The sequence below is a fragment of the Armigeres subalbatus genome, chromosome 3 (assembly GCF_024139115.2).
Source record: "Armigeres subalbatus isolate Guangzhou_Male chromosome 3, GZ_Asu_2, whole genome shotgun sequence".
Taxonomy (NCBI): domain Eukaryota; kingdom Metazoa; phylum Arthropoda; class Insecta; order Diptera; family Culicidae; genus Armigeres; species Armigeres subalbatus.
In genome coordinates, this window is record NC_085141.1 from 205,864,701 (window position 1) to 205,892,395 (window position 27,695).

General features: G+C 40.3%; 1 protein-coding gene across 1 annotated transcript in view; it reads left to right on the plus strand.

Moving 5' to 3' along the window:
* Positions 1–27,695, plus strand: part of LOC134227390 (NACHT and WD repeat domain-containing protein 2) — a 51,126-nt gene that overhangs the window by 16,150 nt on the left and 7,281 nt on the right. Inside the window, exons 3-11 of the mRNA XM_062708809.1 lie at positions 14,394–14,584; positions 14,640–14,769; positions 14,826–14,970; positions 15,026–15,693; positions 15,755–15,955; positions 16,291–17,136; positions 17,197–17,589; positions 17,677–17,861; positions 22,561–22,790. Of these exons, the coding sequence (XP_062564793.1) occupies positions 14,394–14,584; positions 14,640–14,769; positions 14,826–14,970; positions 15,026–15,693; positions 15,755–15,955; positions 16,291–17,136; positions 17,197–17,589; positions 17,677–17,861; positions 22,561–22,790 (2,989 nt within the window). The remainder of the gene's footprint in view (positions 1–14,393; positions 14,585–14,639; positions 14,770–14,825; positions 14,971–15,025; positions 15,694–15,754; positions 15,956–16,290; positions 17,137–17,196; positions 17,590–17,676; positions 17,862–22,560; positions 22,791–27,695) is intronic.

Sequence of the window (27,695 nt, forward strand, 5' to 3'; positions counted from 1 at the left end):
GGTCTGATAGTCAAATCGTGCTTGCATGGCTTAAAAAACCTTTTGCTAGTCTTGAAGTGTTTGTACGAAATAGAGTGGCTAGTATCACTGAGGAGACTAAGAATTTCAACTGGAAATATATCAGATCAAAAGACAATCCCGCAGATATCGTGTCTAGAGGACAGCTCCCTGATGCCCTTAAATCCAATAATGATTGGTGGGAAGGCCCGTCTTTCCTACGAGTAGATAACTATTCTGAGGAGCTATGCTCAGAAATTCCTAATGATGAACTACCAGAACTAAAACATTGTTCAATGATAGCAACCCCGGTTTACAATGAAAATCAGCTCGAAGTATTTTCAAAGTTTAGTTCATTCAGAAAGCTGCAACGTGTCATGGCATACGTACAGCGTTTTATCAGAAATTGTCGTCAGAAAAATCCAGCCTTACGGACTTTGACGAGAAACCTGACCATTCCAGAGATACGGAGTTCTTTAGAGCTAATAATTCGTATCATTCAGCATGAAATGCTTTTTGATGAAATTCAACGAATTCAAAAAAAACGATCCGTGTAAGCGAATTTCAGATTTGAACCCTTTTTTTCACGATGGAATTATAAGAGTAGGAGGAAGATTAAGACACTCGTCGTTGTTATTCCACTCCAAACATCCATATATTTTGCCAAAGCACCCTCTTGTCGATCTTTTAATTCGTGCCTACCACCTTGAAGGAATGCACGAAGGCCCAAAGAATCTTCTTGCTTCATTAAGAACTAGATTTTGGCTGTTAGATGGAAGGTCGTCAGTGCGCAAAATAACCCGAAGTTGTGTGTCATGCTTTCGTGCTCGACCTAAGATTGCTAGCCAATTGATGGGAGATTTACCTGCGTGTCGTGTTACTCCAGCATTTCCATTCGAAATAACAGGTGTAGATTTTGCAGGGCCTGTATACGTGAAAGAAGGTCGATACAAGCCAAAAATAGTTAAAGCTTACATATCAGTATTTGTTTGTATGGTTACCAGAAGCATTCATTTGGAGCTAGTTTCTGATTTAAGTACAGAAGCTTTTCTTGCAGCATTGAAACGTTTCGTAGGTCGACGAGGAAATCCGAAAGAAATGCATTCTGACAATGGGTCCAATTTCCGAGGGCGAAAAATGAATTGCATGAACTATATGGGCTTTTGCGGTCTCAGTCCACCTTTGACCACATTTCCCAGTTTTGTCAGCCTCGAGAGATAATTTGGTCATTTATTCCATAGAAGCACCAAACTTTGGTGGGTTGTGGAAGCTGCAGTCAAGAGCACTAAATTTCACCTCAAGAGGACACTTAAAGATGCTCATTTAACCTTCGAAGAGTACACAACTGTTTTATCTCAGGTGGAAGGAATATTAAATTCACGTCCACTTTATACCCATCCATCAGATCAAAATGATTTGGAAATAATTACTCCGGGTCATATTTTAATTGGTAGACCATTAACTGCTGTTTCGGAGCCCAGTTACGATGGGGTTCGAATAAATTGTCTCAGCCGTTGGCAATACGTACAGCGTTTGCGTGACGAATTTTGGAAGAAATGGCACCGTGACTATTTGCAATCCCTCCAACCTCGCAGTAAGAATAGAAGAAAAATATTAAATGTTTATCCGGGTATGATTGTTTTACTTGAGGAAAAGGATGCGCCCGCGCAGGTGTGGAAACTTGGTAAAATTATCAGAACCTATCCGGGAAGAATGATTTGGTACGAACAGTCGAAGTGCAAATTGGTACAGTAGTTTATAAGCGAGCAATCAATAGGATTGCAGGTTTGCCTATTAGTGATAATTCAAGTTTGGTTAAAACGTCAGAGAATTCATCTCAGCCCGGCGGGGAGTATGTTGGCGCCACCGCCAAAGTAAGTGTCTCCACTTTCTGTCTCTCCTGCAATTCGTAAAACCCAAGCTCTGTTGGTTTGTTTGCGCAGCTAGGAATTTCCTATGTATTATAGATCCAGGCACATGTATGTATATAACAGCAAACATCCAAGCGCGGGTAGAAAAATGTATAAGCGAATAGCGCAACAGAGTAAAGCCGAAATTGGCACCGCCTTCTAGAGAGTAAGTGATGTAAATAAAATGCGTAACCCCAAACTTCTGTAAATAAATAAGGTGTAGGATTAAGGATTTTTGCCAGTCGTCAGACTGAAACTGTGTATACAAGAGTTAATTAGAATATTTTTCCAAACCAACAAACCGAGTTTTGATTGCTGCAAAGTGCTACAGAGAAGTCCACAAACGGAAACCGATCTAATACAGTCCACTTCGAGAATATTTCCACCTTTGTACTGGGTTGCACCAAGTGTCTAGTTTGAGTGGGATTTAACAGTCTCACAAGATAGCTACCATCCGCTCGAAAGAGCACTGAGTTTATGCGACGTAGTGCAAGGATTGGAAACCAGCGAAATCCCCCAGGAGCCGGGCTAGCGCTCCTACAATTGTGTTTTACCATCTGGAAATTGTGGGAAAACCTGTAGGAAAAAAATCTTCCGAAATTTAGAATTCCTCGGGGATTTCCTGCCAAAATTCCAAAAAAAAACACATCAAGGTGTTATCTTAGTAACTAATCCAGAAATTAGACGGAAAATGCTCCAGACATTTTTTTGTAACTATTTCAAAAAATTCTTTAGGAAATATATTAAGAATTCTTCCAGAAATTTATTCAAATACTTTTTTAGAATTTTATCACAAACTCTTTCAAAAATTCCATGATCCTAAGGAATATCTTTGGAAATTTCTCTAGAAAATACTCCAGAATTTTCTATAGGAATTTTTTTGAAAATTCTTTCAGAAATTCTTTCGGAAATAATGTCTAGAATTCTTCTGGAAAGTCCTATTTTAATTCCTTCTTATTTTTTAGTATTTTTTTAAACTTCCTCTAGAAATTCGTTAGAATTTTTTTAAATTATTTTTCCAGTTATTTAATTGGAAGTTCTCCCAGGAATTCTTTCAAATATTTCTTTCGGAAATTTGTTTAAGGATTCATTCGAAAGCCACTTTAGAAATTCTTTCGAGAATACCTTAAGCCTTAAGGCATTCCTTTGGAAAATCCTTAAGAAATGCCACCTAAATTTCCAACAGGTATTGCTTTGGAATTGTTTTTAATATTTTATTTGGGAATTCGTTTGGAAATTCTTTCAGGAATTCCTTTGAAAATTATTTCTGGAGAAATTTCTGAAGGGATTATTAAAGTGATTTTGGTATTCATTTCTAAAGAAATTCCTGAAGGAATTTAGGAAGTATTTTCTACAGAATTCCTGGAGAAATATCTGATGGAATTCCTAGAAGAAAATACAAAAGAATTCCGTAAGGAAATTCTTTAAAAAATGCCTGTAGGAGAAACTTTCAAATGAATTTCTGAAAGAGTTTTTAGAGGATTTTATCAAGAAATCGCTGGAGAAACTTACTGAATTATTTCCAGACGATTTTATTCGAATTTCGTCGAGATATTTCAAAAAGTGGCTTGTAGAAAGCATTTCTGGAGGAATTTTCAAAAAAAAAACTGAGCGAATTTTTCAAAGAATTTCTATAGGATTCTCGAAATAATTCCTATTGGAATTTGTACGGGATTTTTTGCAGGAATTTCTTTGAAAATTCCTCCAAAAAGCCTGGCGTATTATTATCATTTATGGAAAAATATTTATTTGTTGGAACTCATGTCCCATCGAGCCCTAGTTTAACACCGCCCAAGTCCACCAAAAACAAATTCTATCCTTTTACTGCACTTGAAAGAGAAGGTATATTAAACCAGAGCGTTAATGAATAAAGCTTCCAATGAATGATTAAATTTGTTATGATTAAATCATTCAACTCTATGATTAAAGATTATGATTAATGATTAATGCATTTTCGAAAATGAATAATGATTATGATTAATGATTCAATTAATTTTTGACAATGATTAACGATTATGATTAATGAAGAAAACGTTTGAAGTATGATAAATGATTACTGATCGTGATTAAATGTTGACACAATATGTGTATGATTAATGATTAACGATCGATATGATTAATGATTATGAATAATCAAATTAAACGATTTGCATAGTGATCAATAATCAAGTAACCGTTCGACCAAATTATGTTTTTTTACCTTTAAAATTGTATGATTATGATTAAAGATTAATGAATAAAAGCGATGCATGCAATGATTAAAATTAATGATTAATGAATAAACTCAAAATAATCATGAATATGATTAGTGATCAATGATTAAATGCAAAAATCTATGATTAGTGATTAGAGATTAATGATTGAATTGTATTTTTTGTATGATTATGATTAATGAATAATGAATAAATAACCCATTATTCATTAATCATGATTAAATCCATGATTAATCACTAATGCTCTGTATTAAACGATAAAAAACTAGCTTCTTTTTTAGTTGTAAGGCAAGTTGTTTAACAGCTTGTCTGTAGCTCATTGCTCTATGGCATAGGCTCTATTTATTCTTGCATTAGGATGAGTATATGTTACTCTTCATTTGAAACTTAGAAGAAACGATAGGAATACAACATGTTCATCTTCTCTCTTGCTGATTTCCCTGACTGCTCCGCGGATTCCCTGATTTTTCCAGGTTGACAATAATTCCCTGATAATTTCAGGTTTTCCAGGTTTTTCCAGGAAGTCGCCACCCTGTTCTAGTAGCACATTTTCTCATTTTGATTTAAAATTGTCGTTTGATACGAAAATAAAATTTTGATGAGGATGTTTGGGATTCAAGTTGTTGCGTTACTATAGGGACACTTGTTCCTTCATTTATCACCCATTCAAAAACTTGGAGAAAAAATTCAAAAAAAAATTGTTCTCAAACTCTAAGATTGCATGTGCTGTCAAATTCTACATCTGAAATCGCCCATGAATTCTTCTTCTTCAATGGCTCTACATTCCGACTGGAACTTGGCCTGCTTTTTCAACTTAGTATTCTATTGGCATTTCCTAAGTTATTAATTGAAAGCTTTCTATATCCGCCATTGTATGAGTATGTATCTTGTGTGGCAAAAGTACAATGGATACACTATGCCCAGGGAGTCAAGAATGTTTCCCATCCGAAAACATCTTAAACCGGAACGACAATCGAACTCGCCATTACCGGATTGGCAATCCTACGCCTTTGCTCGCAAAACTACTGGAGACCCCGTCAATGAATACGCACAGCAAATCAGAGTACAATTTTCTACTTTTATCAAAGCAAGTTCTTGGAAAAGGATCAAATCATTCCGATTTTTTTCAATTCGATTTTTAACAGCATTCCAAAAAAATCGATTGTGTATCAATAACAACAACAATTTATAGACTGTAACATCAGGGGGACCTCCCTAGACGTGCGGTAAGATGCGCGACTACAAAGCACGACCGTACTGAGGGTGGTTGGGTTCGATTCCCGATCCGGTCTAGGAAATTTTGGCCTAGAAAACTTGCAGTTCAAGCAGCTACATACTAGTTTCTAATTACCGATGTATCACAGCCAAAATGATTAAACTTATACCGTTTTCGTACAGACTCTCTAGAAATATAACTTATAATAACTTATAATAACTAATGTCTTCTTCTTCATTGGAATTACATCTCCCACCGGGACATTGCCGCCTCGCTGCTTAGTATTCATTAAGCACTTCCACAGTTATTAAAGGCGAGGTTTCTAAGCCGAGTTACCATTTTTGCATTCGTATATCATGATGCTAACACGATTATACTTTTATGGCCAGGGAAGTCGAGACAATTTCCAAACCGAAAATTGCCTAGACCGGCACCGGGAATCGAACCCAGCCATGGTCTTATAGCCGCGCACCTTACCGCTAGCTAAGGAGGGACGCACGTGCCCCATCCGTATCGGATAGCCGGATTCGGCCACAAAGGCGGCCCCCTCGGTTATACCATAGACCGCCGAAAGTTGATTTGGGGTTATTTTGTACTCTCGATCGTCTACGTGTACGACCCGTGCCAAGAGTTCTCGAACGCACGTGTCAGATCGAGCTGTCAAGATTATCTTGTGGGTCGTATGCTGCCCCGAGCCAATTCCAGCGTAATTTCGATCATCCCTGCGTGTCCAACCCAACGTGGCTTGCGACGTATCCAACCATAACTAGTTCCCGAGCGCCCATGTCAGTTACATAGCAGTAACAGCATCGTATCGCAGTATTGAACCGCCATCGTGGTATCAGAAAGTAATCCCTAGACCGCAAGGCGTTGATTCCTTCGTGACGTCCACACGTCTGTAGGAGCTAATCCAGGATGGCTAAAAAAAGTTTAGCTTCGCCGAACGTGTCTTAGTGCTAAAAGTAGTTTGCGACGTACTAGAACTAATGCGAACAGGCTTGAAAGACGCCAGACAGCGAACAGAGCTCTGAACTACGAGATAAAATGTAGTAAGAAACCTGCTTTGATAAGCTGACATAACACTCCATGGGGGGATGCCTACAAAATAGTGATAGCTAGAACAAATAGAACACCTCCTGAAAACCCAGTCGACTGTTGGCCAGGGTCGTTTAACCTTCCTAATGCATTAGAAAAAAGTGACACATTTGGACCCAAGATTTTATCACCATCACAAAAACTCAAATAGTAGTCGGTTGTATAGGTATATGTGGTTGGTTGGTCGGTTGACGGCACCCAGTCGTGACATTTGACAGAAAACAGATGTGGTAATTTTGACATTTGTCATACGTGTGCTATGTAAGCACGATCTTGTTGTGCCCATTTCCGAAACATATTAAAGCTTTTGTTTCGTTTTACAGAGAAAACACTTTTTTGTCAAGTGAAAATTTACTCCAAAGTTTTTTTTTGTCATTTGCTTAGTGCTATAAACCGTAGTAAATGTAGATGATGGAAATGGTGAGTGCATTACGTATTTACAAAGCAAATTTACTCTATTTTGTGATTCAATATTGAATGCCGCCGTAGCGGTCACAATTTAACTATTATCTTCATTTTTAAAAGGGCTACTTATTTTGGTTGTCGGCACCCAGGTGATTATCAAGGGAAATCATCAGTTTATTGCCTAATTTCAGATAAGCCAAGTTGTTAGCAAAACTAACAATTTTTGAAATCTTTATAAAATGTGTATAAAGTACTTAAATGTAATAAATTTCATTGCTATTGGCACAATAAATCTTGATCTTTCCATCCATAACGCTCCCACTTCATAGTTTTTTTTTATTTTGAATGGGTTTTTTAGGATGCCGACAACCGACCAACTTTTTCGAAACGGCATACAATCAACGCTTAACAAAATTGATAATAAAATTTTACCAATGATTGAAATAAAGCAAATCTCTCTACTAGTTATTAGCTTATGACTATATGCTTCCATTGGTATGCAAATATCACCACATTGTATTGGACCATTGGACCAAAAACAAAAGGGTGCCGACAACCAACCACCTTCCCCTACTAAAGAGAACCTGTTTGAGTTTCTCAATTTGGCACCTAATTTTCAAGTTTCGTGTTATGAAAAATAAAACTGTTTGCAAATATGTGCTCTGATGCTCCCTACTGTATTTGCTATCTTGTATACGCCATTTTTGGACAAATTTATCCCTTCAGCGGTTATCGGTTATCTGGAAGATCCGGAATATTCGTGAAAGTTGCCAATTTCAAAAGTTTATATGTGGGTGCAATCAATACTGAAGTCTTCAGTGGCCTCTAAATGGTTGTCCGGATATTCCGTAAAATCCGTAAAATGATCAATTCCAAATATTTATCCCAGAGCCTTGCGAGTTTTTCGAAATCATTTATACCGGCAAGTTGTGTATGTAATCGATAGTGAAAGTGTTCTGATACCAAATGCTCCCAAAACGGTGCTTCGGAAGATTCGGAACATCCGTAAAAAAGAGGCAATTTCAAAAGTTCATCCCAGAGCTTCGCGATTTCCTCATTAAACAATCATACCGGCGAAATATCTGTGCAATCAATTGTGCAAGTCTTCTGCGAGCCGCAAATGCTTCCGACACGGTCATCTAGAAGGTCCGGAACATCCGTGAAAGTGGCCGAAACCAAAAAAAATCATTCAGGGCATCGCTCTTTCATTCGTAACCATCCATACGGGCAAATTGTGTACGCAATAAATTAATAAATTCTTCTGAGATGGGAAAAAACGACTGAGATGACCAACAACTCTCCAGGAAATCCGAAACGTCCGTAAAAGTGGCCAATTCCAAAACTTCATCTTAAAGCAATTTTTCGAAACTGTTTATATCAGCGAATTGATTATGCTATCAATAGTGAAAGTTATTAATAGGTATTAATCCTAAAAGTTGATCCCAGAGCTGACCCAGAGCATTCACGTAGTAATGGTGAATTATATGTGGAGTCAATAGTGAAAGTGAATCATATGCGATTTTTAAAAAAAAACATTGTTAACGGCATGTTAAGCCTGTAATCGGCATCAAAAGGCCTCTTTCATCGCCAATGATTACAAAACGGTTCTCCGGGAAATTTGGGACATCCGCTAAAATGATTAATTCCAGAATGATAGCTCGAAATATTTTTCTTATCAATAATAAAAAGTCCTTCGTAAAATCCGGAACATCCGTAAAAATGGCAAATTCCAGAAGTTAGCGTAATAGATTATCATTATCCAGCGTTGGCGGCGTGGCAGCGTTCCTCCTTGAATTTCTCCAAGGCTTCTCAAGAAGCTTCTCTGGAAGTTCTTCAAGAACTTTATCCGGATGTTCGTCCAAAAGTTCCTCCGGTAATCCCTTCGGAAGATCATTAAGTAATTTCTCGGAGAGTTCCTAAAGGCATTCTTCTAGAAGTTTTTCCGATAATTCATCCGGAAGTTCCTCCGCTTGGAATTGGCCACTTCTAGGGATGTCCTGATCTTCTGTAAGATTGTTTCTGAGACTTTTGTAGACCACAGACGACTTTCATTACTTATTGCAGTCACAATTCGCCAGAATGGATGGCACGAAAAAATCGCGATGCTCTGGGATGAACTTTTGAAATTGGCCACTTTCACGGATGTTCCGGAGAGCCATTTTGGGAGCATTTGGAGGTCACAGAAAACTTTCACTACTTATTGCACCATCAATTCACCAGGATGGATTACTACGAAAAAACGCGAAGCCCTGGGATAATTTTTTAAAATTGAACATTTTTCGGATGTTCCGGATCTTCTGGATGACCGTTTTTGGGGCACTTGGAGATCATAAAAGATGTTCACTATTGATTACATCCATAATTCGCCAGGTTCGATTATAACGAAACAATCGCGATGCTCTTGGACGAACTTTTGGAATTGACTGTTTTTACGGATGTTCCAGATCTTCCGAATAACCTATTCTGGGACATTTGGGGGTCACAGAAGACTTTTACTATTGATTGTACCCACAGTTTGCCAGAATGAATGGTTACTAAAAAAAACGTGGAGCTCTGGTTTGAGCTTTTGGAATTGGCCATTTTACGGATGTTCCGGATCTTCCGGAGAACCATTTCTGAGGCATTTGGAGGTCACAGTAGACATTTACTATTGATTGCACCCACAATTTGCCATAATGAATGGTTACGAAACAATCGCGAAGATCTAGGATGAACTTTTGGAATTGGCCTCTTTTATAGATGTTCCGGATCTTCCAGATGGCTTTTCGATGATCGCTCAAGGGAAAAAAAACTCCCAGAAATGTCGTATACAAGGAAATTATGTGCCAAATTGAGAAACTCAAACAGTACCTCTTTAGTAAAAGTTCCCCGGGGACTAGAGAGGTCAACTTGGATGAATCACCCTATAGGCTCATTTTAGGAACCTACACAGCTTTCGTTTGTTGCCTAAAGATCGAAAATCGGTTGAAGTTTGAGTTTTTGTGATCGTGATGAAATCTTGGGTCCAAATGGACCCCAATGCACAATGTGTCACTTTTTTATGGCGCCTCTCCTAGATGTCACTGGAAGCAGAGTTTATCAGGAAATCTTAGTTTCCGGAAGTTAGGAAAAGTCAGAATTTTATCTCGTTGCGTTACAAAGTTACAGCATTGTTTCGGGTGTGCTAGGTTGAAGTGGAACCCAATGCACTAGGAAAGCTAAGGTTTATTTTCGAAGCGTGACTCATTGCATCGGACTGGCCCACTACACTGTACGAGTCAGTAGACGTGTGGAATAGAGATGGTCGAGTTTCACATTTTGCAAACCCAAAACCGACCCGACCCCGATTTGTAAATTTCCTTAAAACCCGGACCAGACCCGAACCGGGAATGAAAAATATTATCAAACCCGAACCCGACCCGTACACGAAAATGTTTGCATTCGTAAACCCGCGCGCGACCCGAACCCGACAAAATTTTATTATTAAAACCCGCACTAAGATTTTGCCCGAAAAGTTCAAACTAGATATTTCTGGTCCTTTTTAAATCGAAAAGAATGTAAGCCCAAACAACGAGCTAGCCTCACAATTAATAAAACTCGTACCCGACCCGGACCCGACATTTTTTCATCTCACAAACCCGTACCCGACCCGAAACCAATATTATACTAATTTTTCAAAACCCGAAACCCGACTATCTCTAATGTGGTACTGCTAGTGACTAACGATGAGCTTTTCGCCGCTGCAAGAAAACTAAAGTTAAATAAGGCACAAGGTCCGGATTGTATTCCTAACCTGGTCCTTAAGCACGCAAATATGTCTAGAAGCTGCCTCCAACGGTGTCTGGATGAAGGAATCTTCCCAAACCACTGGAAACGACAGAAGTTGGTGCTATTGCCTAAGCCTGAGAAATCCCCCGGAGACCCTTCAGCGTACAGACAAATATGCCTACTCGACAAAACTGGTAAGGGGACATCCATACAAAAAGTTTGACATAGGGGGCAGGTGGGTTGAAATGGCCAATTTTAGCGTTATTATTATTTATTCAGACTAAGGCCGAAGTGGCCTGTGCGGTATATAAGAGTCTTCTCCATTCGGCTCGGTCCATGGCTACACGTCGCCAACCACGCAGTCTACGGAGGGTCCGCAAGTCATCTTCCACCTGATCGATCCACCTTGCCCGCTGCGCACCTCGCCTTCTTGTGCCCGCCGGATCGTTGTCGAGAACCATTTTCACCGGGTTATTATTCGACATCCTGGCTACGTACCCGGCTCATCGTAGTCATTCGATTTACGCGGTGTGAACGATGGATGGTTCTCCCAACAGCTGATGCAATTCGTGGTTAATTCGCCTCCTCCATGTACCGTCCGCCATCTGCACCCCACCATAGATGGTACGCAGCACTTTCCTTTCGAAAACTCCAAGTGCGCGAGCATCGTCCAGGTCTCGTGTCCGTAGAGGACTACCGGTCTAATTAGCGTTTTGTAGATTGTTAGTTTGGTACGGCGGCGAACTCTATTCGAGTCTTGCGGAGTTCGAAGTACGTACGATTTCCAGCCACTATGCGTCTCCGAATTTCTCTGCTGGTGTCATTTTCGGCAGTCACCAGTGAGCCCAAGTACACAAATTCTTCTACCACCTCGATTTCGTCACCACCGATGCAAACTCGCGGTGGGCGGCTCACATTGTCTTCTCTTGAACCTCTTCCTATCATGTACTTCGTCTTCGACGTATTGATGACTAGTCCGATCCGCTTAGCTTCCCTCTTCAGTCTGATGTAGCCTTCCTCCATCTTCTCAAAGTTTCGTGCCATAATATCTATGTCGTCGGCGAAACCAAATGGCTGGACGGCTGGACGGACTTATTGAAAATTGTACCACTCGTGTTAATCCCTGCTCTTCGTATTACCCCTTCCAAAGCGATGTTGAATAGCAAACACGAAAGACCATCACCTTGCCGTAACCCTCTGCGGGTTTCGAAGGGACTCGAGAATGCCCCTGAAACTCGAACTACGCACATCACCCGATCCATCGTCGCTTTGATCAACCGTGTCAGTTTATCCGGAAAACCGTGTTCGTGCATTAGCTGCCATAGCTGGTCCCGATCGATTGTATCATATGCGGCTTTGAAGTCGATGAATAGATTATGTGTGGGCACGTTGTATTCGCGGCATTTCTGCAGTACTTGGCGAATGGCGAACACCTGGTCCGTGGTGGAGCGTTCGCCCATAAAACCCGCCTGGTACTGCCCCACGAACTCCCTTGCAATTGGTGCTAGTCGACGGCATAAAATTTGGGAGAGTACCTTGTAGGCGGCGTTCTGTGATGTGATTACGTGATAGTTGCTACAATCTAGCTTATCGCCCTTTTGTAGATGGGACACGACACCTTCCATCCACTCCTGCGGCAAAACTTCCTCCTCCCAAATCTTGGTAATGACCCAGTGCAGCGCTCTAGCCAGTGCCTCACCACCGTGTTTAAATAGCTCTCCTGGTAGTTGGTCAACCCCAGGGGCTTTGTTGTTCTTCAGCCGGCCAATCTCCTCCTGGATTTCCTGGAGATCCGGAGCCGGTAGAATTATGTCCTGCGCGCGTTCTCCCAGGCCCATCACCATACCGCCATCTTCGTCTGCCACATCGCCATTCAGGTGTTCTTCGTAGTGCTGCCGCCACCTTTGGATCACCTCACGCTCGTTCGTAAGAAGGTTTCCGTTTATGTCCTTACACATATCAGGCTGTGGCACGTGGCCCTTACGTGAACGGTTTAACTTCTCATAGAACTTTCGTGTGTTATTAGCGCGGTACAGTTGCTCCGTCTCTTCACGGTCTCGATCTTCCTGCTGGCGCTTTTTCCTCCGGAAAATCGAGTTTTGTCTGTTCCGCGCCCGTTTATATCGTGCCTCTTTCGCCCTCGTGCGGTGTTGCAGCAATCTCGTCCATGCTGCATTCTTCTCTTCTACTAACTGCTCACATTCGCCGTCATACCAGTCGTTTCTTTGATCCGGGGGCACCGTGCCAGCGTTACGTAGTAAATTAATGGATCTTCCCTAAGTTGTTAGAGAGGCGATCCTAAATATATTGTCGGTCTGTACAGAGAGTTCTGGCGGATTATCAAGCAACCAGTATGGGTTCCGTAAGAGCAGTTCTACAATCGAAGCAGATATGATCTGATAAGGTTGTGCGTGGATAAAATAGGTGAGGAATTAGGCATTGGCATTTACTATTGATTACACCGATCCGGCAGGTACGAGACGGCGTGAAGCGCAGCGAGCGAGTTGGGCAGACCAGGTGCAAAACGACTTGGTGAGCGTGGGGTGTATTCGAGGATAGAGAGATGCGGCATCGAACCGTGTGAAGAATGCAAGCTGGGCAGCTATTGCTGACTCCCTACACCGCAGTTCCGGATTACCTGTGCAGGATTCTGAAAAGCTATACACCAAAAAATTCTCAATTTTATAAGGGACGCAATCCTTTAAGCTGACGTAATCAACCGAGATGCATATCCAATCATAACATAATATTGTGTCATATTTGCTTCAGACACCCAAAACAATATATTTGCAGTATCATTCTGTCATCAAATACCGAATGCCAGACATTAAATGCTTCTCATTACCAAATGGCTTAAATTTACAGTAAGAATGACTGAAATCCAAAGCTTCCCGAAACAAACAAAGTGACCCATGAATACAAGATTCTTTGCGCACCAGCTGAGCACTGTTTTCGTTTCTCCTTTTTCACCTTCAGCGCAGTTGCAAGGAACAAGCAGTGGATGGGCTGATGCTTCCCCATATTCATGAAATTGTAGAACATGGTGAGCTTCGATCTCCCTTCTGCCAAGCAGCAGGAATGGTAGAGTGGTATCGAACGGGACGACTCCCACTCATACGATCTGGTGTTAAATTGACATGCTGGGCCTTACCATTTTTGCTACATACACTAATTTTTTGGGCCGTGTAAAATTTAGGATACACATTTTCAGAGCCTTGTAAAAATTAATTTGGACGCAATAATGCGTCTTTTGGTTCGCTTGCATATGTCGGTCTTAAATGACATAATGTTACAAGACTTTTTCGTAGTGTGTATTTTCAGAATAGGATTTTGTTATATGATACCCATGCTGGTCAGCAGTCGATCCTCGGGCCGGTACTGTGGAATACTGTGTACAACGGAGCTTTACGCTTGAAACTCTCGGCCGTCATGAAAATAGAAAGCTTCGTGGATGATATAATACTAGAGGTTACTAATTAAACTAACAGCTTCATATGTGATTTGCAGAGTCGAAGAATGGCAAGAAGGTTCACGTTAGCACTCCACAAGCCGGAAGCTGTACCAGCATGGTCCGATGCACTAGAGGCTGAGTACAATGTTAAGAAATTAATCAGAGTACACCGGCAGATGTGTCTGCGGGTTGCAAGCGCATACCGCACTATATCGTATGAAACGGTGTTTTTTGTATTTTTTGTAATAAAAACCACCCAGGGTGGCTCAATATCCGAAATATAGGCAATCAAATTTGAATGAACTGAACTATCGAGGATATAACCGAATTTATTTTAAGCAATCATCTTATCTATTCAGGTTGTCGACATGAGATGGGGCGTAAGAGATGAAGCCACCGATGATCACATGACTACTGAACTTTGCATGCGGGAGATCAAAAACTGTCAGCGGTTATCGATGGGTCCGAATTTCGTCGTGTTCCTCGGTCAAAAATATGGTTATCGGCCAATACCTACCTACATTTTGTCCTCAGAGCTGCAGTTGATCAGGTTGAAGCTTATCCAATCAATTTCTATAAATGACTAATGAGACTTTCTTCCACAGAGATGACCTCGCAGCTATGGGTATTGATGTTTCCCTGTTAGACTTATGGTACAAGAAAGACAGCAATGCAGTACCCCCCATATCCATCCTTCAACCAATATCATCGATCCTGACCAATTTCAACAACAAGGTGAGATGTTGTCTGTGTACTGGCTTGTATTAAAATCTTGATATTCTTGGAAATAGCGCGTTCCCAAATTACAAGCAGAAGATCAAGCGGTTTGGTGGGATACCATGACCAAAATGCAAAAACTGTTCCGCAAAGGTGCAGCTTCGCTGTTCTCCCAGGGCAAATTGGACAAGGATCAAACTCATAATTATTTCATGTCAGGTGGGTTTTAGAAACATAATCAGGTATAATAGTAATAATGTTCGATCATTTCCAGTGACTGAGCGAGAAGTTATCAATGGTGTTTTGAACGTCAAGAATACTAAGAATCATTGTCTGGCTTACATTCGATACATCAACAACATAAACTTGCAAAATCTGAAGAAAGCCTCACTCTATGTGGATATTCTTAATCGTAGCTTAGATACCGAAGCATGTAAACTCCTTGCTGACTTACGAGATGTTCGAGTGCCGAATCGAATCGAAGCATCCAATATACAGAAATATACCATTGAATGGATCGGTCGGGAGGGACTGGATGTTGAAACCCACGAGGAGTATTTAAACCATTTCATTACACATTTCTACAAAAATATTGTTAAACTTGTAGATCGTGCTATGCGCAAAGAGGATTCCAGTGCCCAGGGCCAGATTGTAACTGAGATACTGCAGCATCTTCACGCCTGTAACAATTCGGTCAAGGTGTTCTATGGTCGTGAGGAACAGCTGAAGCGAATTGAGAGTTACATGCTAGGAACTTGTGATAAACCTTTGGTACTGTATGGAGAAGGTGGCTGTGGAAAAACTTCTCTACTGGCTAAGAGTGCAGCTTTAACGTTTACCGAATGGTTCGCCAAGGTTAGGCCTATCAGCATAATCCGATTTCTTGGAACGACTCCAGATTCTAGTGCTCTCACCCCTACGCTGATTTCAATTTGTCAACAGGTTCGTAATTACGAAGTAACGCTACAGCCCGATGTATTATAACTCTACTTATCTATTTCAGATATCATATAACTTCATGTTACCTTTTGATCAAATACCAGATGATTTAGTTCCGTTAACCGCGCATTTTAAGCAACTTCTTACCTACGCCAGTAAACAACAACCTCTATTACTGTTCCTCGATTCCGTTGACCAGCTAACAGGGACTCAAGATTCTAGCAAAGTTTCCTGGCTACCTACTCGACTACCACCACTTTGCAGAGTAATATTCAATTTTTATTCTGACCATAAATAATCCAGAATACATTGATTGTACAAAAATATATTGTATCATGTTTAAAGTCATTGAGGGTCATTGAAACCACTATCAAGCTAAATTTAAGTTCTCTCATTCTGATAACATTACTCTAGTTTTTGCGATAAGTTGTTTAGTACAATTATCACGATGATTAATTTTAAATAATTATGCTGCAAACTGTTCCTCTATATGGAAAACCTTCCAATTATTCCAAAACCCACATTGCACAAGTATTTGTATAGGGACATAGCATTCCCCTCACCGACAATGTACATTTAACTGTTTTTTATCATTCCTAGATTATTGTTACATGTGCCGCAGAAGAATCCAACCCGGTAGTGTCCCAGGAGTACCATCTATTGCGACGCATGATCGATATTGAAGACAACTTCATCGAAGTTACGGCTTTGGGCGAAGACCTGGCAATGAACGTTATCAAGATGTGGATGGCAACTGCTTGTCGGGATCTCTCCAATTATCAGTGGCGCCTAGTAGCAAACGCGATCGGCAAATGTTCTCTGCCGATTTTCGTCAAACTTGTTTTTGCGGAAATCTGCCGCTGGAGAAGCTACACACGGCCGCAGGATACCCATCTGGCTTCGACCGTCATGGATAGTATTATGATGCTTTTTGAGCGTATTGAGAAGCAGCACGGACGAATCCTTGTATTCCACGCACTGGCTTACATCACTGCGGCAAAGTCAGGACTTTCGGAGAGTGAGCTGGAGGATTTGATCTCACTGGATGATCGCGTACTCGACGACGTCTATCAGTACCATTTGCCGCCAGTTCGTCGAATTCCTCCTTTGTTGTGGACACGAATCCGTAATGACCTGCCCAACTATCTCAGTGAACGGGAAGCAGATGGAGTAAACGTTATGAACTGGTACCATAGGCAATTCAGAGACACCGCTAAAGAGCGATACTTTAAGAACATGAATATGGCAATCTATTTTCACTCAATGATCGCCGATTACTATCTTGGAATCTGGGGTGGAAAACCGAAGCCGTTCAAGTACACGGAGATTCAGAGGCACCGTTTTGGCCTAACGGATAAAGAAGGTATCGCTGATAGAAAAGTTCCCATTCAACCATTAGTTTTCACCAATAAAGAAGGCAAAGTCACTCGATATAATCTAAGGAAGGTAAGTACAAAAAAGTCACTAATTTGAAGTTTATTATATTTTTATTCTGTTTTTCCTCAGTTTGGAGAACTGCCTTTCCATTTGGTGCGATCTAGACGGTTCACGGATCTGTACGAAAACGTACTTTTCAACTACGACTGGTTGCACGCAAAGTTGTCCAGCTGCCCCCTGCAGGCCGTTCTGGCTGATTTCGAAGATGCCTCGGTGAATATTGACGATAAAGATGCCAAACGTGAGCTTATGTTGGTAGCCGATGCACTTCGACTAGGCGGTGCTATTCTCGGTGTCTATCCAAACATGCTGGCGGCGCAGTTGATCGGTCGTTTGCTGCCTGAAATTGGCGGAAATCCCAACATTAAGATGTTGCTTGAAGCTTGCGATAAATCAGGCCCCAAGGACTCCGCTCTCATTCCCCTAAACCACTGTCTCCACACACCAGGAGGACCATTGAAGGTAATCCTCTCGTTACCGTAATGTGCAGTCATTTTCCTTTGTTTCGTTTTATCTCTCTATTTCATCCACAAACTAAACACCCATCAGTACTCTCTGGAAGGGCATCAGTTTGCGGTGTTTGGGTTCTGTCTTACCAGCGATTATCGCTACATGGTGTCGATTTCAACTCGATTTATCACGTGGGATTTGTCCACTTCCGACTTAACGCGTGACGTGAATCCCGGCATGGAAGGGATTATGCAGCAGTTGGTTCTCAGCCCCGACAACAAGTGGTGAGTAGAGAAAAGTTTACTTCATGCATAGACTAAATTAATACGCGATTTGGGTATATTAGTACTTATTGTAAGTTAATTTTATACGGTTTAATCATTTCGTTGAGTGATGTGACTGTTAGAGCTTTTTATACATCCAAGCGGGTGGCAAATTTTATTATAATTCTTCATAAGGAGCTTACAAAAGCTGTTATGAAGAGCTAAAAGATGTTAATACGCACTGGTTAAAAAAAATAAACAAGAATTCTGAACCATTTCAACGTGTAGATGCAAAATTTACAAATCCAGCTACATTTCACAATGATCTCCTATTCAAAACAATAAGGTTTTCATGACTTTCTAACGCACATAAAAAATGTTTTAATAGTTTCGGGCAAAAATAGCGTTTTATTTTTGGTTTTCACTTCAAACAAGTGACTAACTCTAAAAAGTGAAGATTGGTTTGCGTCCCATCAGCATTTCGGGCTGCTCCTGTGGGGATAAGTGTGTGAAAAAATGTCTTTTCAGCTAATGCCTATTAAATTGGCACGAAACTGATGATTTATGCAATAATGCGAGACGAAGTAAGTGGAACTCCTTAAAGAAATATGTTCATTATCACGGGAAGTAATTCAATATGCGGTGCACAGGTGTATCTTACTGGGGGCCAGGGCCGTGTTACTCCAAGTGCTGGTGAGACCCCCTTGACCAAACCTCAGGGTCGGCTCTACGCTCGTGAAACTTCGCGATAGAAACATACTCGAGTTGTCTCATGAAAAACTCCCATTTTATTTCGTGCACACTTCCTTCCTGCGTCCGTCCACAAACACCGAACGACGCCTCCCACTTCCTTATCTCTACCTCCTACCTTTCTCTTCCTTACTTTCTCACTTCTCCCAACACTTTCTTCTTCGTTCTTCGGGGCCCCGCGCACTGCTACTCCGCTACCTGTCGACTCTTCGGTTTCTGAAGCTGGGTCAGGGGTGGATACCAGCTTCTTCTCGGCGGGCTGCAGCCTCTCGTGGACCCTCTGTCTATGTCGTGCACTCCTCGAGTGTAGTGGCGAACTCAAGGCTTCAGCAGCCGGGAACGTATTGGGAACAACCTGGTTTTATGGCGGACTTGGTGGACACACTCTCCTAGGACAGGTATCGGGTTTTAGAACGGCGGGAAACGGCGATGGCGTTTTATAATAAAACCACGAGGGGGGGGTTTTAAAACAAACACCACGAGGTCCTGGTGGCACCATGAGGAACACATAATGGCGATTAGCGAATATATCTGGAGTAGGGCCTGATTTGGGTTTTCGTGGCAGTTTATGAAAAGTAATAGAATTACCACCCAGGTAACCAATAAGCATTAAAGTAAGCACTATAGCAGCATTATACTGGCATTGCATATGCTCCATGCTGTATATAAGCATTAGAGTGGGGCGCAGTTGTATGGAAAAACGCAAACTTCGTCCGATCAAGTGAGATCAAGGTTTTTCTGAATCGTTTTGGGACCCCAATAAACTGTGCAAAATACGGGCTCGATTGGTTGCAACCTCGCATGCCGCATCGCGTTTTAAATTTACATGGAGATTAGTATGGGAAAACGTACTTTTTTACATTTTTGCACTTAGCGGCTTCAATTTATCATCAATCACGTGACTCAATATGTTAGCATATAGTTTGGAAGATGCCGAAAGACTTTGCCAAAGAAGGTACGTAGCTGGAAGGTCTACAAAAAATGTTATTACGTTTTGAAAATTGATTGCTCAAACCATATGCAAGAAATCAATGTTTCTGCCAGCACTACCGGACAACCTATGGTTCTCGAAGGGCAAAACCCATCTTCCTTCTCGTCGGATTTTTTTCTTTGTGAAATGATTTCGGATAGCTCCCATTAGCTCTAAAGCCCAATTATTTTATTTATTTTGAAATAACACTCAGTTAAATTATTCGTCTACGTAGTACGGCAGTGCTGGCAGAATGAACGATTTTTTGCATATGGTTTGAACACTCAATGTTCGAAACGTTATAACTTTTTTCGTGGACGTTCCAGCAACGTGCCTTCTTCAGCAAAGTTTTTCGGCATCCTTTGGGTTATACTTTAACGCAATGTGCTACTTGGTTTACGATAAACTGAAACCTCTAGTAATAGAAACGCAAAAATATACGTTCTTCCATACTAATTTTCATACAAACTTCAAACGCGATGCGGAAAGCGAGGGAGCAACCAATCGGTCCCAAATTCTGCACAGTTGTTCAGGACCCAGAATGGCTTCGAAAAACCATTGATTTGAAAAAATGACCATGACGCCCCACTCTAATAAGCATTTCGAAAACCAGGCTGTTCTAAATAAGCATTCTCAAAGCAATCATGAGAGGCATAGTCTTAAAATAGCATTTTGAATACACACTGTTGTTTTTCGTTAAGTGCAATGGAACAGCTACATTAGTGCCACTTTAAGGCCTGTAGTGTTCATACTTCAAACGTTTTCCAATAAGGAACCATATAGCAGGGACTATTTGTCCAATGAACTTTACATTTGAAAATAGAAATCGGTACGTGCATAATGTTAGTACTTGTCGTTAACCTAACCCTATCACTAATTACATAGTTTAGCTACATTTTATTATTCCATTGCACTATTTTTGATGGATGCATTAAAGCAGCACTACTGTAGCTGTTTCATTGCAACTGGGTATGACGTTTGTGACGGTTGGATTCTGAGATGAGTAAGATTAAGTTTCAATGTTCCTGAAAGGGGATTTTGTTTATGTTGGGCAAAATTATTCCCACTACCATCACTCTCTTATGGGCCAGCTGGTAAGGGCGATGACAACTACAGCGTCGGGTGGCAAAAGCGTGAGTTCGAATCCCGCTCGAAGAAAGTATGTTCCATTTCAAATATGAAAATACAATAACGATATAATATGAAAAAAAAAACTATGTAAAAAAAGAATTAGAAAAAAAATGCCATTAAAAAAACTTTTTTTCTTGTTTTTAAAATTAAGCATTTATTCAGCATTTCGGATGCTGAATAAATGCTACTCAGCAAAATTTCTACTTTATCGATAAAGTAGGATTGAGCATTTAAGCAGCCATATATTGGGCCAAAACCTGCATTAAAATAGCAGTAAAGGCGACTATAGGGCTTATTGGCATTTAATGTTTTGCAGTAAAGGCGCATATAATGCCAATTAAATGCTTTATATAATGCTTACTGATTACCTGGGCAGGATGTCTAGTCTTTCACACTAGCAGAATACAACAATAGCTTTCATGTTGTTCTGTTGATTGCGCTATACAAATTAATTCATGAAAAAAATGTTTCTTAGGTCCTTTTGAAAAGTTAAGCGAGATTTGTCGTTCTTGTGACCGTTGACCATAAGCCTCTGGCAGTTGACCCGTTGTCGCCCATGAGTTCCGCCACATGCTGACCACCCAGTTCGCCACCCAATTCGGCACCCACATGGCCGCCCATTCGATGTTCTCCTCGGCGTCCCTGGTGGTAAGTAGTAGTAACACTGTCGTCCTTCCATGAGGTAATGTAGTGTTGGCTGCGTTCATGGTTCGTGGGAGTAGTTGGGACGTTTAACATTCAACAACTGCAAACGTTTTCTTATTTTTTAAACAATTAGAATACTACAAAACGCGAAAATCTCATCAATCTTGGACAACACACTGACACTTGTTACACGTATTAGTTATTTGAATATTGAAGTTTTGTTCGACGCTATTAGATGCATTCGAACATTGGTAGGAGAGGGGTAGGGGTAGGGGTTGACCTGTTGAAGGTCCGGTGCCATTTTGACTGCCATCGTGGTACTCTTCCAACTATGTCCTTAATTGATTAAAGCAGAGTTTGTTCGTTCATTTCTTCCTGACAGTATTTACTTGATTAAAAAATTATCCAAGCTTTTTTTAAATTGGGCTCTCTGGAATATTCGAAGGGTCAATTATGTACCGGCTGCAAAAATTGGTTATAGATTGGGGTTTGGTTCATTCTTGGTGTATTTGGCCTAATCAGGATTTGTCGATGAATTGATTGCCCAGTATCCCGAAATTGATCCGAATGTGTGGTGAGTGTGAGGTACAGATGGCGCTTAGGATGTTAGTTAGGATGTTCAATAATGTGTCGTGTCTCAGGCACCATTTGTTGCTGCTGTAACTGCATTTGGTTTAGTAACAGACGAAGACTATGTTTCGCTGGAAGTTGCGTTGTTGGTCTTGCCGCTGAAGAAGCTCATGTTGGTGTTCTTGTTGTTGGAGCTCCGCATGTTGTTGTAGAGTTGAGCCTGACACTGTTCGGTGACTTGTTGTAGTGTATGTTGGCCTATAAGATGGTGTTGTTCTTGAAATTCCGTTCGTCCGCTTTGGTGATTGGGGAAGATTTGGTTGTCGGTTCCTGTCCTTTAGTTCCTATTGCTGTTTTGTCGTCTCCTTAATACAAGATTGTAGCTGGGCGATTTTCAGTCGTTTCAGGGTATCCGGGTCTCCTGGTAGATCTTCTTCTTGTTCTTTTTCATTATGTCCTCACGATTTTTTACTACATTTGATTTTAGCAAAAAAATAGTTTATTTAAAAACACATTCTCTACTTGCCTTTCTTTGAGATATGATTGTTTACGTAACTAAAATTTTTGTTTTGAATAATTTCAGTTAGCATCATAGTTTTTTTTTTTTTGAATGAATATTCGAATTTATCTAACTAACATTATTTTATTCAACAGGGCTGCCGCATACACAAATAACAGCCAGAGTGTGCTGCTGAATATGCTGTCGAGTGAATTCGCAATCGTGGACAACCCTTTCAATGAAAATGAACCAATTACCGGACTGTATCTACTAAACAAGAACCTATTCCTGCACACAAAACTTCGCTACGCTTATTATGACATGCGAGGAACATTGATTGAGAAGCAGCAACTCAACGATGTTACCGATGAGTGGGAACTGTTATGTAAGTTTAAAATGACATTTCTGATAAGTAAAACGTAATGCATATGGGAAGGTTGGGAGACTTGATCTCCCCTGTTTTACCGAACGTAGTTTTGTTCTAGCGTATTTTTAGTATAGATCCTCTAGACAAATAATCATTCTGAGGTTATTTTTTGGGTTGACAACTAAATTAATTCTGCATGGCGATTTGTGTGTTTTGGCCCTGCTAAAGACTTTTTTAGTACCCAAGCGAAATTTGAACAAGTTCATTTGACAATAACCAAATGCTTTCATTTTTTTCGCAGCACAAAGCCATACTGCCATATCTGTACTGATAAAATATAAAATAACATTCCATAATTTCAGGATATTTGGATTTTAAGTTGTGGCCTCAATATGGAGACGCTTGATTCCTCATTAGTCACCCATACAAAAATTTTACGAAAAAATTCAAAAAAAATAAACTTGTAAAAACATGTGTATCGGGGATCATGGCTCCCCAAATTATAAGACTGCATGTGATGTCGATTCCATAACAAAAATCGTTAGTGAATACGCACAGCAAGTTGGAAATTGAGTGGATTATGGAGAAAAGTATTTAAAAAAAAACAGATTAATGCAATCTGTTACGAGCGAATCGGTTAAGAATAAGTGCCAAAAAAATAGTGAGATTTTTTGGCGGGTTTTGCGCACATACATACACACACACAGACATCACTTCAATTCGTCGAGATGAGTCGATCGGTATATAACACTATGGGTCTCCGGGCCTCCTATGAAAAGTTCGTTTTTGGAGCGAACATATTGCTTTTACGTATACTTTGTATACGAGAAAGACAAACATTAGAGATCACCTTTCTACTTTCATCATAGCAAGTTCTAGGAGAGGGATCAATTCCCCCCGAATATTTTCAAAGTTGATTTTTGACAGCACTCCAAAAAAATCGATTGTGTTTCAAAAACAACAACAATTTATAGACTGTATCATATCAGTACAGTTAAATTATATATTTCTTTGAAAGCCTGTGCGAAAACTACACAAGTTTATTTATTTTTGGCTGTGATACATCGGAAATGAAGAAAGGGGATCAAGTCTATCCAGTCTCCCTACCATTTATGAATGCGTGATTTCTATAACTCGATTTCATTTTGAATTACATATCTCAATTGGGGCTTTCAAACACACAAATACATCGCATCCCCATCTTCTTGCAAGTGAGCATACAGATTGAACATCCAACACTACTCATTGGACAACTTCCCTAGCAGCACAAATGTTCCACATAGGTTATTGCAACTTATATGTGACCGGATTCAGTCACAATCAAGTTGCTGTAACCATTTTTGTCTAGCTTGTGCTGCTCGAGTTCTTCTTTTTGGCATTACATCCTTAACTGCAACATCCTTAGTATGCCTGATATTCATTAGGAGCCTCAAACACGCTGTACAACTTTGTACAACTTTGACTCCACTCCTAAAAAAAATGGTTCATATACTGGTTGGCGGTGTGCAGGAATAGTTGCAGACAAAACCGGATCAGGAAACATATATCCTTGGTGGGAGAAAGCCCAGACGAGTCTTGGCTGACTGCAGTCCTTCAAGCATAAGAAGCATATCCGATTATATGGACGTAACGGAAGCAAATTCTACAGCAGGTATTGCATTACATTGAAATCATGTCGGTTTTTTTTTAATTTACGGGGCACTGATGAAAACGTGGCGTTTAGAGAGACTTATTTTAACCCAAACAGTTGCAATTGAATTGGTCCGACGGCAATGTTAATAGCTACTAGAATACCACCATCGCGCACCCGAAGGCTTTTATATATATTGCGGCCTACTCTATAAAAGGCAAACTTTTCACTCTTGGTTCGACCCTTGGTCTCGTTTCGGGTGGGATACATTCTCGACTCCCTGGGCTTATTATATATATATAAGATTTCGATAAATACCTGAAGAAATGCTTGTAGAAGTTCAAAAGCAGGCCAAGTTCCAATTGGAAAGTAGAGCTATAAAAGAACAAGAAGAAGAATTTGATAGGAAAACTGCCTATTGAGGCAGGTCGGAAGTCCCGTATACCATAAAAGCCCATAGGACCGGTACGACGACGATCACGAATGGCAATAGAAGGCTCGACTGGGTCGTCAGGATAAGGAACTTCCTTAGTACTTATTTAAGGGTGTCCCGCATCCGAAGTTTGTTACCCTTGCGTCTGTTCTCCATGTTATGAGTGGCTCACAACTGCGTCTGTTCCCCAAGTTAGAGGCGGCTGATCATCGTCCGATTGCCGGCAAGGAACTCTGAACAAAGCTGTGCGCACTGTGCTGCATCAAGAAGGCAGTCCCTTTAACGGATGTAGGTACCGAAACCCTGGTACGGTAGCCCAGGGTTTTCTGGCGAAACTGATTAGTAGACTGATACGTGCAACGCTTGATAGCTCGAAATCAAGTATTCAGATTACAGACGAAGTGTCAACCTCGTTTGTGACCTTTCAAATCTATTGTTCAACTTTGCACTCGACGGTGCGATTAGAAGATCTGGCGCCATCATCACACGGTAACATATACTCCTGGGCTTTGCGGACTACATTGATCTGATTGGAATCGATTGCAGGGCAGTAGTTGATGCTGAAGAGGGACACGGCAAGGATAAACAAAACCCATACCAAGTACATCAGCTACACGTAGGGCTCTCCCCACATCCCGGCGAATACACAATTACTCGAAGGCAATCAAGCGACAATGATCCTCGTAACTAGGAAGATGCAGCATGTCTCTCCAATTTAGTCTTCGAAGCGCAAACGCCGTTGTTGTGATACTGACGAACAATACTCTAATGTAGAGCGCACCATGACAAAGCCCGGGATGCTAGACGCTTTCTCGACAATGTATGAAAGGTGGTATCCAAATCCTTCACGTGATTCACCCGTTCGACAGTAGTTCCCATCAAGTTGTTATTGCAGATAATCGGCTATTCATTGCGTGAAAATGTGATAACGGAACATTTTGTCAGATTGACAACCATCCGGTTCGTAGTGCACCAATCAGCGAAAGCATTGATTTGACCTTGGAGAGTATGGCAATCGGTAATTGAGCAGATACGTAGGAATATCTTGAGATCATCAGCAAACGATAATTGCGGACCCTTAATAGCACGATGAACATCATTAATGTCGTTTTCGGTTTTAAACCTGGGTCAGGTCCGACCCCGACTCTGAATAACCGAACGAAAAACGAATCGGGATCGAGTCAGTATGATGGTATTAGTGAGAACTCAATCCCTATCATTTGTTTTGTTTTCAATTCGCATTTTTATCAGCTGGCAGAAACAGACATATTTTATCTATTGAATTTTGTTATTAGTGTTATTTTTTTCTTGTTTTATGAATTATAGGGGAAATCAGACGTTTCTTCTGTTAATTGTTTAATGACTAAAATGACTATTATTTCATCAATAAATTAATGTGATTAGGAGCTTGTGATGAATGACGACGGCAATATGGATTGCCGTGAAAGAATTTATGCCAATCCGTGTTTCCCGATAAACTGTTATGCTGATTCTATATGGCTTTTTGGGTAACAGTAACTGTGTTACAGTAAATTTGAATTATCAATTATGTCATTGAAATGGAACAGAATAAGAAAATCTGGAAACACTTTGTAAAAAGTCCAATACAACATTTATTGAGATTTGGGGCCTTTTATTTTAAAACAAAGAATCAAATCGTACAAGAGTTGAACAGCATTCTTTTTTGCTATTTGCATTCCTTCTGCAATTTTTCTCCCCAGAGGGGACCCTTTGGGATAAATTGCGATTTCGTCAAAACTGCAAAAACCAAATATGTATACAAGAGAAGCAAATAATGTTTCACTACATAATCTAAACAGGAGATTCAACATAATCAAAGTCAATGGGATAAAATATATCTTTGTCGGTTTTTTAACGAATTACAACTAAAAACCTTTCTTTCACTAAAAAATTATGCTCAATTCGTATAAAAACTGTTCCTAAATAAACATTTGAATTTATTTATAAATAATAATATTTATAAATTATTTTTAACGCATAATAATTATCATGTGATTTTTCTTTGATTTATTCTGGATTTTTTGAAACATGTTGCGAAGATTTTGGTGGTAAATTGAAGTCACACGATCAAAAACACGAGCGAAAAAAATCGTGTAAAAACAAAATCCTGTGTAAAAACAATAAATTTGTTGATGGCAATATAGTTGCCAAAGTCTTATAAATGGTTAATGCCAGGGTTAATACATTACGTTTATATTCTTCAAATCCGTAACCTTGAGCACATTATGCACAGACTGCAATAATGAATAAAATAATGGTATGAACATTTTGGTATAAATAACTTCATAGCGGCAGATACTCTGGTACGCTATTTTCCCATTGATAGAGCAATTATACCTAAAGCATATGTTCGAATACACAACGTAATAGTGAATAAATAGCAGCTACCTTCTCGTCACTGCATTTTATAAATCACATTTTCAACCAAATTTCCAACCCTCATTTTGTTTATAGTGGAGCTATCATCTGAGGTAATCAGCGAAAAATATGTCGATATCTGAATCTGATTCACCATCAGAGAAACTTGAAGACAGCACAAAATTAAAATAATCCATTTTTGCGTGGAAGAACGCAATAAAATTGATAAATTTAACAAATGAAACAAACAAAATCAAATACCCATCCGTGTCTTTAACGTTTTCATTTTCCTTTAGCGTAAACATAAACACCAGTTTGACAGTTTGTATTTGAATGTATTGGTGAACCTAGGTTGGATCTCGATAAATCGGCAGAGCGAACCTCATTCATTTTGGGTCGGATCTGGTGCGGATCGCGATCCAACCTGAACGAATAACCGAACGTTTTGACAGCTGTTAGAGCGGATCCGGTGCAGAACTAG